This window comes from Saccostrea echinata, unplaced genomic scaffold (assembly GCF_033153115.1).
Source record: "Saccostrea echinata isolate AGI-Se365-2 ecotype Australia unplaced genomic scaffold, CSIRO_AGI_Sech_v1 ptg000009l, whole genome shotgun sequence".
In the NCBI taxonomy this organism is placed as follows: domain Eukaryota; kingdom Metazoa; phylum Mollusca; class Bivalvia; order Ostreida; family Ostreidae; genus Saccostrea; species Saccostrea echinata.
Genome location: NW_026889758.1, coordinates 42,915,487 through 42,930,000, shown reverse-complemented (window position 1 = coordinate 42,930,000; position 14,514 = coordinate 42,915,487). Strand labels below are relative to the sequence as shown.

The 14,514-nt window shown below is 31.9% G+C and overlaps 2 protein-coding genes across 2 annotated transcripts; one reads left to right on the top strand and one right to left on the bottom strand.

The window, feature by feature from the left end:
* Window positions 1–3,191: 3,191 nt before the first annotated feature.
* LOC133183759 (small ribosomal subunit protein uS12-like) lies at window positions 3,192–4,873 on the bottom strand. Its single transcript, XM_061318669.1, has 3 exons — window positions 4,783–4,873; window positions 4,548–4,631; window positions 3,192–3,648 (listed from the first exon to the last, which is right to left on the bottom strand). Exons 2-3 carry the CDS (start codon window positions 4,621–4,623, stop codon window positions 3,251–3,253), a joined length of 474 nt encoding a protein of 157 aa, XP_061174653.1. The 5' UTR covers window positions 4,624–4,631; window positions 4,783–4,873; the 3' UTR covers window positions 3,192–3,250.
* Window positions 4,874–4,986: 113 nt separating this feature from the next.
* Window positions 4,987–12,639, top strand: LOC133183758 (mitochondrial 2-oxodicarboxylate carrier-like). The gene is made up of 8 exons (XM_061318668.1): window positions 4,987–5,132; window positions 5,932–6,064; window positions 7,399–7,528; window positions 8,491–8,598; window positions 9,406–9,570; window positions 10,499–10,680; window positions 10,942–10,994; window positions 11,561–12,639. Exons 1-8 carry the CDS (start codon window positions 5,045–5,047, stop codon window positions 11,620–11,622), a joined length of 921 nt encoding a protein of 306 aa, XP_061174652.1. The 5' UTR covers window positions 4,987–5,044; the 3' UTR covers window positions 11,623–12,639.
* The last annotated feature ends 1,875 nt before the right edge of the window (window positions 12,640–14,514 follow it).

Sequence of the window (14,514 nt, the reverse complement as noted above, 5' to 3'; positions counted from 1 at the left end):
CATTGGCCTCTTGCTTGTATTTGCCAAGTATTCATTCAATCACAGTCTTCTCATGCAGTTTCTGCTCACTGTGCATTCATTGTTCCTTCTCCATTTGACTCAGGTAAGCATTGTGGTCCATGGGTCTCCAACATTTTTGAAAATTCTAATTAGTAAAATATGATACACAGAATTAGGAATCTTAGTGTAATAACGTGAGTACAGTCATGATGTTTCAGTGAAATCAGACCAAAACTGTACTAGGAGTATGTGTTTTGAAAGAATTTCAAACATAATATTTTTAGTAGCATAGCAAAATTATACATAAACCAATGTACAGAATTATATATCTTAGTGTAATCTATATGTGTACCATGTTTGATTTGAATCAAAACAAAACTACATGTATAGGAGTATAGGATCCTGAAAGATTTCTATGGCACTTCAGTTTGTCAGAATTAAAAGCCAGTAAATATAATGTTGTATCTTGGTATAGTATAGGTTTGAGGGGTCGACAAAACATATTTGCCCAAGAACACAGTCAATAATTGTTTTGTAACGCCTTTTTTTATTTCTTATTATTTTGTTATCTTGTGCTGGACTCCGTGATGTAAATTTCCTTTACTCGCACTGTGTGACGTAAGCAGTCCAATATCTCATCGACAGGTCCAATATCTCACTCTGCGATCAAACATCAATTTTTGTTATGATCACACAGTAAAACATTGGGAATGTTAGACTTTTTTAGTAAACGATTTATAAAGGAACCGATTTTTAAAGGTATAACAATATACATTTATTGACTGGATGCGAAGGTAATATGCATTTGTCAGACTCAAGAATTGAATTGTTTGCCTGAAGCCGTTAGGCCGAAAGCAAAGTATTGGGTATGAGGGTTTGGCAAAATGCATTGTGCCAGAAAACACAGTCAATAAATGTTGTTATACCTTTTACTCTTTGTCAAGGGTGTTAACTTTTTTTCATTAACAGTTCTCGGATAAGAGAAAACTCCGGACAGCTGTTCAATATAATTTATTTATTTTCCATCGACATGATGGTATTTGATGCAGTATTTACATTATAATATCAATGACATGGTGATCTACAATAAATATGAAAACTTCCGTACCGTCCATTCACACATTAAATATTTAAATGAAATTTATATCAAATATTTAATTCATAAATTAATTTACTGAAAATATAAAATAGTTTAATAATATCTTACCATGTAGATAGAATTTAAGCTCCTAATTATAAAGCTAAGTTACGGACAATGACAGTCCTCGTAACGTCTGTCTATATCAGAGGGTTTTCATCAAGTGATTTAAAATAATATTACTGCATGTGTTACAGGTCCAATAAATATAAGACTGCTGTATGGGTTCTATTCTTTTATTTAGTACATCTTGATGAATTGAGCCCTAAAATTGAAATATATTATAAATACATGTAAATCTACAAATCAAATAATTACAAACACAAACAATCATATATATCACATGAAATACAATGGTATAACATTATGCTCAACATTATACTTTCCTTCATCATACAGTATGTACAGCACTCTGAATAAAGGGCAATAACTCTTAATTTTAACTGAACAGATTTATAGGGCTTTACAGATAAAACATGAAAAATAAAGATAAAAATGGATTTTGGTAATTAAGCTTGGTAAATCAAAAATATTTGTCAAACATACTTTGTAACCAATACTTTCATTATCAATTCAAAGTAATAAAAATATCTAAAATAAATAATACATGTTCTTACCAAAGACAATGTGTCTGGAGGCTTACTGATTCAGATTTATATATTTACAACAACTTGTCATATGGTAACCCAGCACCTAGTCATCAAAATAATATAAAACAGTTCAAGGTTCTGCATACACACTTAAATGTAGTTTTTAACATTCAGATTATTTAAAACCAATAAGTGTTTTAATCAAGCAAAATAATTAACTTATTCAAATCTAAGCTTTAGATAAACTTTATATTAACTTTAAATGTCATAGTCAAAAGTATAGAGAATTAATTTAAACAACAAAATTAGTAAAATTAGTAAGAGAAATCTAACCTGCTGCTACAAGTATCAGGACCAAGGTCTGGCTAGAAAGTGAAAAGCATGAACTGCATGGGATAAATGTACCACCTGACTGACCAAAATGACTTAACCAATAGCAAGACAGGGCAAGGCAAGCACATGGCCAGGTAAACATTGAAATTACACAAACAAACACATTTAATATTTTAATAAATTTTATTAATCTGACCTTACTACACATGCAAAGATTAATAAAATTCGCGCCAGCCATGCGCAATGACTGGAAAAACCAGTCAAACACACCCATACACCTCCCATACTCACCGTATGATATCAGAGGTCATGAACTTACAAACCATGAATGAATGAGATGACGCATGCGCAAATTATCATACATAGTAACATATAGTAAATACTAATCCTGTGACACTCTTTATTTTTGCTGTATCTTGTGCTGGCTTCAATCTATGTTTATAATGAATATGACATAATTTGATTTAAATTTCATTTATCTGCACTGTGGATTTAACTCTGTCAATCCTGTAAATGTTGTACACCAGTGAATGTAAATAAGATATAGCTGATCCACCTACATTGAGAAATAAATTGTGATGTAAAATACGTCATAGCGATCCAACATTTCATAGACCAGTCCAACATCTCATTCAATGTTTGGTTCAACATCATTTTTTTTAGGACTGCTCAGTAAAATATTTGAAATGTTAGACTTTTTTAAAGTATAGATTAAGGAAACAATATATAAAGGTATAACAATTCTAGTGGTTGTTTCAATGTAGTGTAAATGCATCAATTATCAGATTTTTAAAGGTTTACTATGATTCATCCAAGATGAAATAATCAGGTGTAAAAAAAAATTCGCAATTTTGATTTTCGAATGAGTTACAATCCATGAATACAATCTTTCATTTTAAATTTCAATAAAAATTGAAATCATTCAAAATACAAATTTGTTTAAATTTTATTCACCCCCTTGGCACGCAAAAGATCATTTCTCTGATTTTCCAAAAAGAGTAGGATCACTGGGAGCCGCCAGAGAAACCCTAAAACTTTCAAAAACCAGCTGTATAATATAATCTTCACCGCTGAGGTATGGCTGAAATACTGCCAATTCAGCATAAAGCAATATACAATCAATCAATCAATTCATCATCAAATAATTTTTAATTGCAAATTCCATTAATTATGTATAAAAAGTATACATTCATTTCTTTTTGACGTGTGCCAAGTCATATTTTCCTCGTACACATTGTAAATTCACACCAGGGACATCCTGAAGTCGACCCCCTCGCACCAGGACAATACTGTGTTCTTGTAAATTATGTCCCTCCCCTGGAATATATGCTGTAGCCTCCTTTCCATTGCTTAATTTTAATCGAACACACTTTCTCTGGGCAGAGTTAGGTTTTTTTGGTCTTTTAATCACTAATTTTAATACTACACCTCTGCGGTAAGCATTGCCACATAGATATTTGTTTTGTTTTTTCATCTTCAAGGGAAGGGGGCCTCGCCTGTGCATCTGATTGAGGGTCTCAAACCTCTGTAAAATAAGGGAACCTCCTGGTCTGGGTTCGACACCCTGGCTCACCAGTGGGGAAGTATCTAAAAAGATTAAAAAAAACAAGCAAATATACATTGAAATGGACATAGACACAGATTTGAAGTTAATATTTTCTCAAATTTTCTATATAGTATCATGACATATGTTGTCATAACATTTCACAAGGAAATATAAAAAAAACTTATTCTATCTGGAAATTATTGAAACTATGAATTTCGGGACGTGTTTGATTGACACATCGATATCCTTGCAAGTTCATAAAGTAAATTTTATCCTTAATACTTTAGAAAAGTAGAAATTTTGTTGTGTATTAATGAAAAGTTTTAAAACTATAATCCAGAAAATTCAGAGTAGTAATGTGAGAAAGCAAAACCAACCCACTGGTGGATTTAGGGGGGGGGGGGGGCATGGTGCTCGGGCCCCCCTTTTGTGTCCAAAATATACATAAGATTTACTAAATCAAATTTTTTTGGTGTGGACGTGGGCCCCTACCCTGACCCCAAACTGGTTGGGGCCCCCCTTTTCAAGATTCCTGGATCCGCCACTGCAACTCATCAGTAGTGTCAGTCCGTGCTCAGTGATGTGTACAGAGTTTGACAAATTGGACACACCCGAAGCCTGTTCAACAGAGCGAGCGCTCACGAACATTCTGTTGAAGGGATAAGGAATTTATTGTTCGCTCTTTTGAACAGGCTTCCGGTGAAACGTAAAATTAACAATAACAGAGCTCATGCCCTGTTAACAAAACAGTTTACATTCCGCCAGGATGGTATACAACTGCACTTGCCCCAATGGTTGTACCACAAAACATAATTAATATGTACATGTGTAATGGGAAAACTAATTTGGTTAAATGAGGTTACCTTTCTTCTCTACTGTTATAAATGAGGTTTTCATGTTATAAATTACAAAAGTAAAATTGTATTTTTTAAAATCTTACTCATTAAGAAATTATTCCTTTTCAAACTGGTTGTCATCATCCTTGAAAATCTCTGGCAAAGACTGGCAAATGACATTGTTATTCCTAAAGTCAAGAAGGCAAAAAATATTATTAATCTTGTTCGAATTTCCTCATACCAATTTTTAACATTCTTCATTTGTTATTTATGATGATCTGCAAATAACTTATTGTTACATTTTTGTTAACACTTTCCTAAAAGAAGATAATACTTAACCGAAATTTAGTTCACTCAACGCCTAAAATTTCTTGTTATCTGCAACTCTCTATCGCCAAAAAGCGTGCCCTTTCCAACTTTCCTCGATGTTTCACGACTTGCGGAAATTTATTTTCCGGGTCGAATTACCCTAGTTTTACACCGATTCAAACTCTAATATTTGAACCGGTCACCGCCTTCGACAGGATGAAAGAATATATGCGGTGGCATGTTCAGTGAATAGGTGAAAGGGTGTTGTCAGTTTTTTCTTAATACAGATAATATGGCTTCAGTCGTAGAACCAGCAATTGGTTCTAACCACAGTCTCATGAAACTCCACTTCATGCAATTTGCAGCAGGTGGTTGTGCAGGTAAATTACATGTGACAGTGTGTTTGAAATTCCGAAATGATTTTTTTTTTCGGTTGACTCATTTTGGAATAGATCATTTTGAATGAAAATTTTTAAGTAAAGTGACAATATATATTTATTAAATTTTAGAATCTTTACAATAGTAGGGGTGGACCAGAGGATTTCCAGCTTGATTGAGGGGGAGGGGCAAACTTACAACAACAAAAAAATGGATAAATAAATAAATAAAAATGACTGACTGTCATGTCATCAAGACTTTCTTAATTTTGGGAATTTTTTTTTTTAAGGCCATGGCCATGCATCAAATGTGGGGGTGTTTATATCTCCGCTCTTGTAAAAAAAGAAAAAAAGGAAAATAGACGACTCTCATTTACAAAAGTTATTTCCCCTTGTGGAGTCAATATGGGGTCAATTGGTGTAACTCAATGTTTTTCCTCAATAACATATTACAAGCTTTATGGGGCAGCAGCTTACATATTAAATCTGTATATGTTCATTATGTTTTTTGTGTGCCCCATACTATATGGCAATACAAGAACGGTACGCTTTTTGTCCCAAATCTTTTGAAGGTTTAAAATATTTACAGGTAAGTTACAAAGGATATAGTGAGAAAAATGACAAGTACACCGAAAAAGAGAGATAACTCTTAAGAATGTGAAAGTCATCTGTTCAGATATAAAAATAATATTCAAAATCTTTTAATAAGCATCCCCCAACATACATACTTACTGGTCTCCCACACTTAAAATTGATTTTCATGTGAACTTGACATGATAATTTCTTTTTTCGTCTTAAACAGGTTTTGTAGAGGTGTCTTTAATGCACCCTCTTGATCTTGTAAAGACAAGATTCCAGGTACAGAGAGGGCCGGATGATCCTAACCGCTATACCTCACTTGCAGACTGCTTCAAAAAAATGTATAGAAATGAAGGGTATGTAGACAATAATTTAATGAGTATGGTAAATTCACAATTGAACTATGATAAACATGTACATGTATTTCTGTCAACTTCCGTTTTTTTCTTGTTTCTATGAAATGTGAATATAACTATAACAGTAATCATGCTCAAAAGTCTAATCAAACAATACAAATTGTGAGTAAAGCAAACATGGATGTCTGAAAACAGGGCGGTAGGGGTGAAACAATATGCCTCCTTCATGATACGATATGTATCGTATAATTTTGTCTCTGTACAGTTATTTTCTATACAATACATTTTGATAGAAGGAAACAAATTCAACGTTGTTTTATGTTTTTGTTTCACTAAATCCAGTCACTTATTCTACCTGCAAAATGACTAGGAGAAATTGATTAGAATGAATTTACTATTAAAGATTATTTTACAGACTGTCAATCCTCAAAAATTTATGTTTTTAAAATTTAATTATGCTGAGTAGCATGTTTTTAACTATGCCAAAACTGAATAAATTACGATCCAGACCGAAAAATGAACCAAACCGAAAATGAAGATTTTGTACCATGTTTCAAACCAAGAAAAATTACCGTGGTGAACCGTTTCACCCCTAAGGGGTGGGGTCAGATGCCATGTAGGAGTGAGCATCCCCTGTTGACCCTTCACACCCACAGTGTGTCCCTTTTCAGGATTGGGCAACCAGAAGAACCCATAGACAATTCAGTGTGAAAAAAATGTCCTAACAATTTGTTTGAAAGATGTCAGTCAACATTTTACCTATTTATTTGCAAACAAGGTCATTGTATTGACCATAGAATTTGCAAGATGTTGACTTTGAACAAGATTATTGATAGCCTTGTATCATCAACTTATTTGTCAGTAATCTGCATTTTAAAAAGTGTTCATAAGCAGAACATGTTCTTGCTTATCAAATCAACTTGGAGACATAAACCCCATGTGCAGGTGATAATATTAATGGTATATTGTTCATATGATAAGTGAGGGAAGTTGACGATTGAAAAGTTGAAGTCATCACATTTACTGTAAAGTTAAGTTGTTAGTTTGTAATCAACGACTTTTTCTAGTAAAACATCCAAATATGAAACAGACTCAAGCTGTGGTTAAATTCGGGATGTTAAAGTTTAGAATCAATGTAGGAATGAAAATATTGTATAAAATGTCATTGATTAATATCTAAATGTTGAATGAAGGCCATAACAAGAGACTTCTTTTCATAAGAAGTTTTTCAGATGTTTGTGATTGCTTTCGATAATGGATTTCTTAAATATCAAGGAGGTTGAACGGTGAAAAGTAGATGATTTTATTTACACATATTTAATTTTCATTTGCAGGGCATTGTCATTTTATAAAGGAATTTTACCTCCACTGATGGCAGAAACTCCTAAGCGGGCTGTGAAATTCTTTACATTTGAAAGATATAAAGACATGTTTTCTTCTATTAAGGCTTTACCTGATTCATCTGTGAGTAATTTTGTAATAATTTTATTATACAAGCAGTATGTCAAAGGTATTTTCACCAGACATTATTGAAGTTTGATGTCATATATAAGTATTTGTATGCAAGTTAGAGTATTTTCCCCTTGCAAGCATCCACAGGTGAGTTAGGGCTAGGTATAGGCATTTCTATGCAAATAATTTAATTAAAATGCCTAAGGACTATATCTATTATACAGAGAAAGTTAAAACTTATTGTCTAATACATACTTGATACCCATGACATGAGATAGCCAGTACACATTATGACCTCATATTATGACGTCTTTGTTTTTTACTACACAAGATTATAATGGACATCAACAAAAATGCTTTGGCGCAAGGGCATGCTCTATTTTATTTAACTGAAACAAGGTATATTTAGAAGCAAAATATTCCAAAGATTTCTGGTATTGCTGCACAAATATCAACAGCTCAGTTGTATAATTTCTATTTGTAAAGTTTTAAGTAGAATCAGGGTAAAAATACATAGTATTAGTCCAGTATAAGTCTCCTCAAATTCCGATCAAACGAGAAAATGCCTAGGATTTGTGCAGCAGTTTTATCAATCTATAGAATATTCTTCTTAGCATTATACAATATTTATGTAAAATTAAATAGGGTAATCCCTTGCGCCGCAGCTGTTTTGCTGATGTGTTTTATTGCCTCCAGTAGATAAGAACAATGACGTCATAATGTGTACTGACTTTAACATCGTGGGTACTAAGTAAGCATACGAAAATAAATCAAAACTTTCTCGGAATAATAAATATACCTCTTATGCGTTTTTATTAGCTCGTTTGCATAGAAACCCCTATACCTAGCCTTAACTCACATGCGTCCCTTATACTGCACAAAGGAGCAAAAAGATATATTTGTTGATAAATAAACCACTCAAAGCATCTTTTTAAATTCCAGTTTATGCTTAGTGTTCTTTCTTCCCTGTGTAGGTTCTCTTTATGGCAGGATTGTTTTCTGGACTTACTGAGGGAGTCATTATAAATCCATTTGAAGTTGTGAAGGTTAAATTACAAACTGATAGACATGCTTTTAAGGAGGTAAGAAAATTTAAGATTTCTGTACCCCTCATGTAGCCCCTCTCTAAAAGGAAATGTTTGCAATTATTTTAGAGATACTCAGAAGAACCATTTATCAACTACATGATATCACTGTGCATCTTTATGTACCCACCATAATGTTAGGCATAGAAACATTATAAATACATACACTTGTGAGTAAAGCAAACACATACACATGCTGAATTGAAGATTCCTAGAACATTCATGATGGAACTTTTAGGAATCATCAACACAGCATACAGTCATCCCACATTAGCCTGTATACATGGTTATTTAATAATCTTTGTAATACTTATTTCAAATTTTCAATGGAGGCTTAGCACATGTAGCATTAATAGAAATAAAGTTCAAATTGAAAAATAAAAAGAGAAAACTTGATCTTGGGATCCCACATGCTTATTTAATTCATGACCCCCCCCCCCCCCCCCCTCAAATCCCAAATGCAATGATTGATTTCTTGTTTTCCAGTCTGGTTAGACACTAGTTGTTTAAAGTGTCTGATGCATATCCATAAAGTACTGCACATTTATACATTCAAAACATTCAAAGCAAAGCACAGCTCATAACCCCCTCACCCCCCCCCCCCCCCCCCAAAAAAAAAAAATTGAATTTGGCAGGACAACTTCTCATGTACAAATGTAACTTGATATTTCTGTTTTTTTTTTTAGCTTAATTGACAGAAAAAAATATGAGAAATAAGGTACATTAAAAGAAGAAAGCATTACATAATTCACATAATTATAATTTGCAAAAGTTTGATGTTTGGGGCATTTTGTTTTAATTTAGACAGGAAGCACAATTGCTACTGCAAGGGAGATAATAAAGAATGATGGATTTGGACGTCGGGGGTTAAACAAAGGCCTACCAGCCACCCTGGGTCGACATGGTGTGTTCAACATGATCTACTTTGGCTTTTATCACAATGTTCGAGATTTAATACCCCAGGCAGAGGTAGAAATATTAACATACTAAATTGAATTTCATCACCTATCTTACTTGGATGTATTGAGCATGATCTTATATTTTTTTAGTGAAAAGATTATTAATTTGTTGTATTTAAAAATATACTTTACAGTCATTAAAGATTTTGCATATTCCTTTAATCAGTAGTTACTTTAATCTAGCATTCAGGGGAAAAGTCTCTAAACTCACCAATGTATGGCTATTCATGGTGATTTTTTTCACTATGTCATTATATATGATCAAATTACATGGAATATATTAAGAAAACCTATAAAGTAAATGTTATGACTCTGCATTATTAAGGATGCAGGTCATTCTGTCAAGCAGGCAAGGTCAAGGTCAAAATTATTTGTTTTCTCATGAACATATTTTTATATTTCATTAATTAAACTCGGGTATATTATGGGATACAGACTTCACTTTAACTACACAATTAAAGGGAAAACCAAAGTGAATGGAAAGTTGTGAATTATTTCATCAAGTTCACAAATACATTATATAATATTTAATAAGCTCTGAACACAATTAAAAAAGCAACATAAGTAAGTAAAGAAAAATCACTTTAATTAGGTTAAATTAAAAAAGGAATTACATAACTTGGTTGAAATGTTATATATCATGATACACAGGTGTATGGTTTTTGTACCGTGGTACAGTACAATTTTTTTGTTTATTGCGATTTACTGGTATATTGTTACACCCCTAGTTGATTGCCTGTTTGACAAATGATCAATTACCTTCAAATTTGTAATTCAAATTTATCCATGCATTAAAATGTTGAACATTTTTCTTCTTAGTTCTACTGGTGTTAGACCCAGAGGAACTTATACCATAGTAAAGTAACCACTTTCTATCCATTTGTCTAGCAGAAAATCTAATTCATTTATCAAAATAAGCTGTATTCTCCATATTTTAGACTCACAGTCTGGAAATAGGAAGAAAACTATTGATAGGCTTTGTGTCAGGGACAATAGCTTCATGTATTAACATTCCATTCGATGTTGCCAAAAGCCGGATTCAGGGGCCACAACCTGTGCCAGGAGAGATCAAGTATAGGACTTGTTTTGCAACTATAGCTACAGTTTATAGGGAAGAGGGGTAAGAAATCATTGTTATGAGTCGATGATTCTCAAAGAAAGCAATTCAAAATTTACTTGTATGCAGAAGGTTAATGCTGTGAATGGAGGAAACAGACCAAAAGCAATCTGGCCTCTAATATTCAAATTAAAGGTCAGGGTTGAAAATTCATATTAGGTTAAGGATCATACATTGAAATTTACTTTGTTAGACATTTTTAGACAATTTAGACATTGTGAGTGTTATGACACTGTGTTTAATAGACACATTTTCTTTTTTCAGCTATCTAGCTTTGTATAAGGGTCTTTTACCAAAAATTCTGCGATTAGGGCCAGGTAAGATAAAGTTCTATAAATGAGATCAAATTATGAATTCTTCTTTATGTTTTTTTTTTTTTTAATTTCTAACCATGTATTAACCATAATATAAATCTGGCTCTGTCATCACATTCAATATTCCTCTCAAGAAACAAAGTAAAGTTACGTATATTTAAGTTTTTAGAAATTTATTATGTCCCCTACAGAACCCATGTAGGTCCTTTCAAAAAATATTTATGAATTCTCAGTTGTCTCCCCTTGGAAGGGACATGACTTTTCATTTGCAAAATTTGAATACCCTTCACTTAATGATCATTGTACAAAGTTTGATTGAAATTGGTCCAGGATTTGGAGAAGATGATGAAAATGTGAAAAGTTTACGATGACTATGACTGACAAAAAATACATTTCAATCAGAGGAGCTCGCTTGAGCCTTAGGCTCACGTGAGCTAGAAATGTAACAGACAAATGAGCACTTGGTTGAATCACTTTTATATACTTCCAGAATGTTACATAAATGTTAATAACACATATATTATAATTGATGATAGTCATGCTATTATCTCTTTTTTTTGTTTTTACAGGAGGTGCAATCATGTTGCTGGTTAATGAATATGCCTTTAAGTGGATGAAGGAAAATTTGTGATAAATATTAATCATGTTATTTTATTCATATGTTTTCTTACTTGAACTTTTTAATTCCACTATAAATCAGTGCCAAAGATCTTTTTGATATCAACAAAAAGGTCATTTTTGAACTATTTCTCTTGATGGAACTTTTAAGAAAAAGAATGCTTTTTAAAGTACCTGAAACAATGTGGCAAATGAGCAAATAATGAATGCTACATAGCATATTTAATGGAAAATGAATAAACTTCAAAAGGCAAATATGCTTGAATTACATGAGCATATTTATTTTTAATTATTTCAATGTTAATATTGAAATAATTTTATCTTTGATAATTTAATCCAATAAAAACAAACTGAGAAATATCAATTCAAATTAAATTAAAATATGTTGAAGCTTGTAGTGTGATTGCATGTCCCTGGATAAAGATTTGAGTGATATGTAATATCTTCCAAAATTCAGGGTAGCAGCATGTGAAAAATAGATTTTATTTCTACGTTGAGCACCTTTTGTATTGATAACAAAAAAATCAAACAAACAATCATCTGGAGAATCAGATGAATGGTAATTATAAGGTTACTCCACCCATTCAATATGTTGTGCATGCATGGACAGTAAATGAGATTAATTTTACTTCCAAAGATATGGACTTCTCATTTCACTGGAGTGTCCTCTTTACTACTATAAAAGTTTTGTAAATATTTCCTGTGCCAAATAATAACAGATTATTTTGGTAATTATGTTTACTATGATATTTAGAGTTATTTCCCTTTTCCTCTTGGCTTACTTTTCCTGCTTTCTTTTAGAGAAGAGTTCTAACAATGAAGCATTTGAAAATGGCCTCTAGGCAATATGATTCAATATTGCTGTTTTCTATGGTTTATTGTTCATTAATGAATACTTTATGTGAGATTTTTTTGTATGTGTGAAAACTATGTATATGTAATAGTATTTACATTTTAATTTTGATGATTTTGAATAAATCCAACAGAATATAGACCCAAATGAAATAAATTTTCTATTTTTATTTTCTAATTTAGTATTGTTTTTCTCACCGAAACTTGATGACATAGTGAATATAACAGGTGTGGATGCAGATTGGAAAGGGGGGGGGGTGCATGACCCCTAAAAAAAAAATAAAACCAGAATGATGTACATAGTTTTTAATGTCATTCATTAATATAATAAAGGTAACTTACAATTAAGTACCAATCCGCATAAAAATCAGACAAAAGGTGATTCATGGGGGTTCTCAGAATTCAATGATTTTCCACACATAGATTTCTCTTGCACTATGATCCATGAATGTAAAATGAAAAATGTTTTGGATCATGGTTACTATGGAAACCTGGTCAAAGTAATTTCCTTAGCAACCAGCCAATTTTTCCATGTGAAGGGACAAAAAATCACTTATCTTTAAAGCCTGAAATTATATATAAAAACTTTAACAATTATTCTTATTTACTGGTATGATAAAGACACACACATTAGGTGTTTAAACAACACAAGACATTGATATTTTATTCAAAGGTAGTACTGTGGTAGACATTAGAAGATATACATGTTTTTGCATTTTTGCTGACTCAGCATTTTCCTCGATTTTGGCAATATTGAAAGTCAATTTAAAATTAATACCAAGCTAATACAGCTGTTGTGTTTATTTCACATAAAAAGGGAGGACTCCCTCTTTAAGACTCTAACTTTGAAAATGCGGGTTTTTTGAAAAATCCTATCCGTTGCTTAGCAACAAAGTTGGATGTTTTGATAATGAAAAAGTGAAAAATGGTAAAGAGTTGAGTCAAAAATCTTATAAATTGTTATCTTTTAGTTGTAGATACAATTTTTAAAGAAATAGAAAATAACTCTCATTTATTTAAAAAATGAATCAATAATTTATATTTATTTATCTCCATGGCAACAGAAAATTTTCCATAGCAACAATGCAAAAAGGATTATTTGCGGGTTTTTTGAAAAATCCTATCTGTTGCCTAGCAACAAAGTTGGATGTTTTGATAATGAAAAAGTGAAAAATGGTAAAGAGTTGAGTCAAAAATCTTATAAATTGTTATGTTTTTGCTGCAGATACAATTTTTCAAGTAATAGAAAATAATTCTCATTTATTTTAAAAATAGATCAATAATTCATAATTATTTATCTCCATGGCAACAGCAAGTTTTGCATAGCAACAATGCAAAAAGGATTATTTTGGGCATTTTTGTATGGAGTTATAATGGAAACGAATAGATAATTATTCTTAAAATTGCAATTTAGCTATTGTCAATTTAATATGGATCTGATAAAAGTAAATTTTACTTAATTAACCCATGGCAACAATTTTGAATATCTATAGGTAGCAACCAATTTTGTAACCACTTTACCCTTTTACATACAGGTTTTTTTTTTTTTGGAAGATGAAATGAGATTTTCCGAAAAAGGCCTTCTGAATGAAAAATAAACACAAATAGATACAAGTAGTATGTATCAAAATATCTTTGTTGATGTAAAGATTCCATAGAATAAATAACTCTTGGGTTGCCATGGTAACAAGTTCCACACTGGCCAGAAGACAAACTTTTTGTTTGCGAAATACTTGGCCCCAGTTTTTGCTTATTATTCAAATTGGCAAAACTAACTGGTTATACAAGTAGCTTTAGCATACCTGTTTCTTCAGATAGTATATTTTTTATGATTACCTTGGATATAGTACCTTAAATTAATGTAGCTTAGCTACCATTCCATATGAAAGATAAGGGCTCTCATAAAGCTATGTTAAATTTTACACCTAAGAATCTCTAAGAATTTTTGTGAAAAAATTTCTCTTACGGTTGAAACTTATGGCAAGATTTTTTTTTCTTTGTGAAAATGTCTATTGGTTTTGAAAATATCTGGAAATCAATTGATTATTTATTG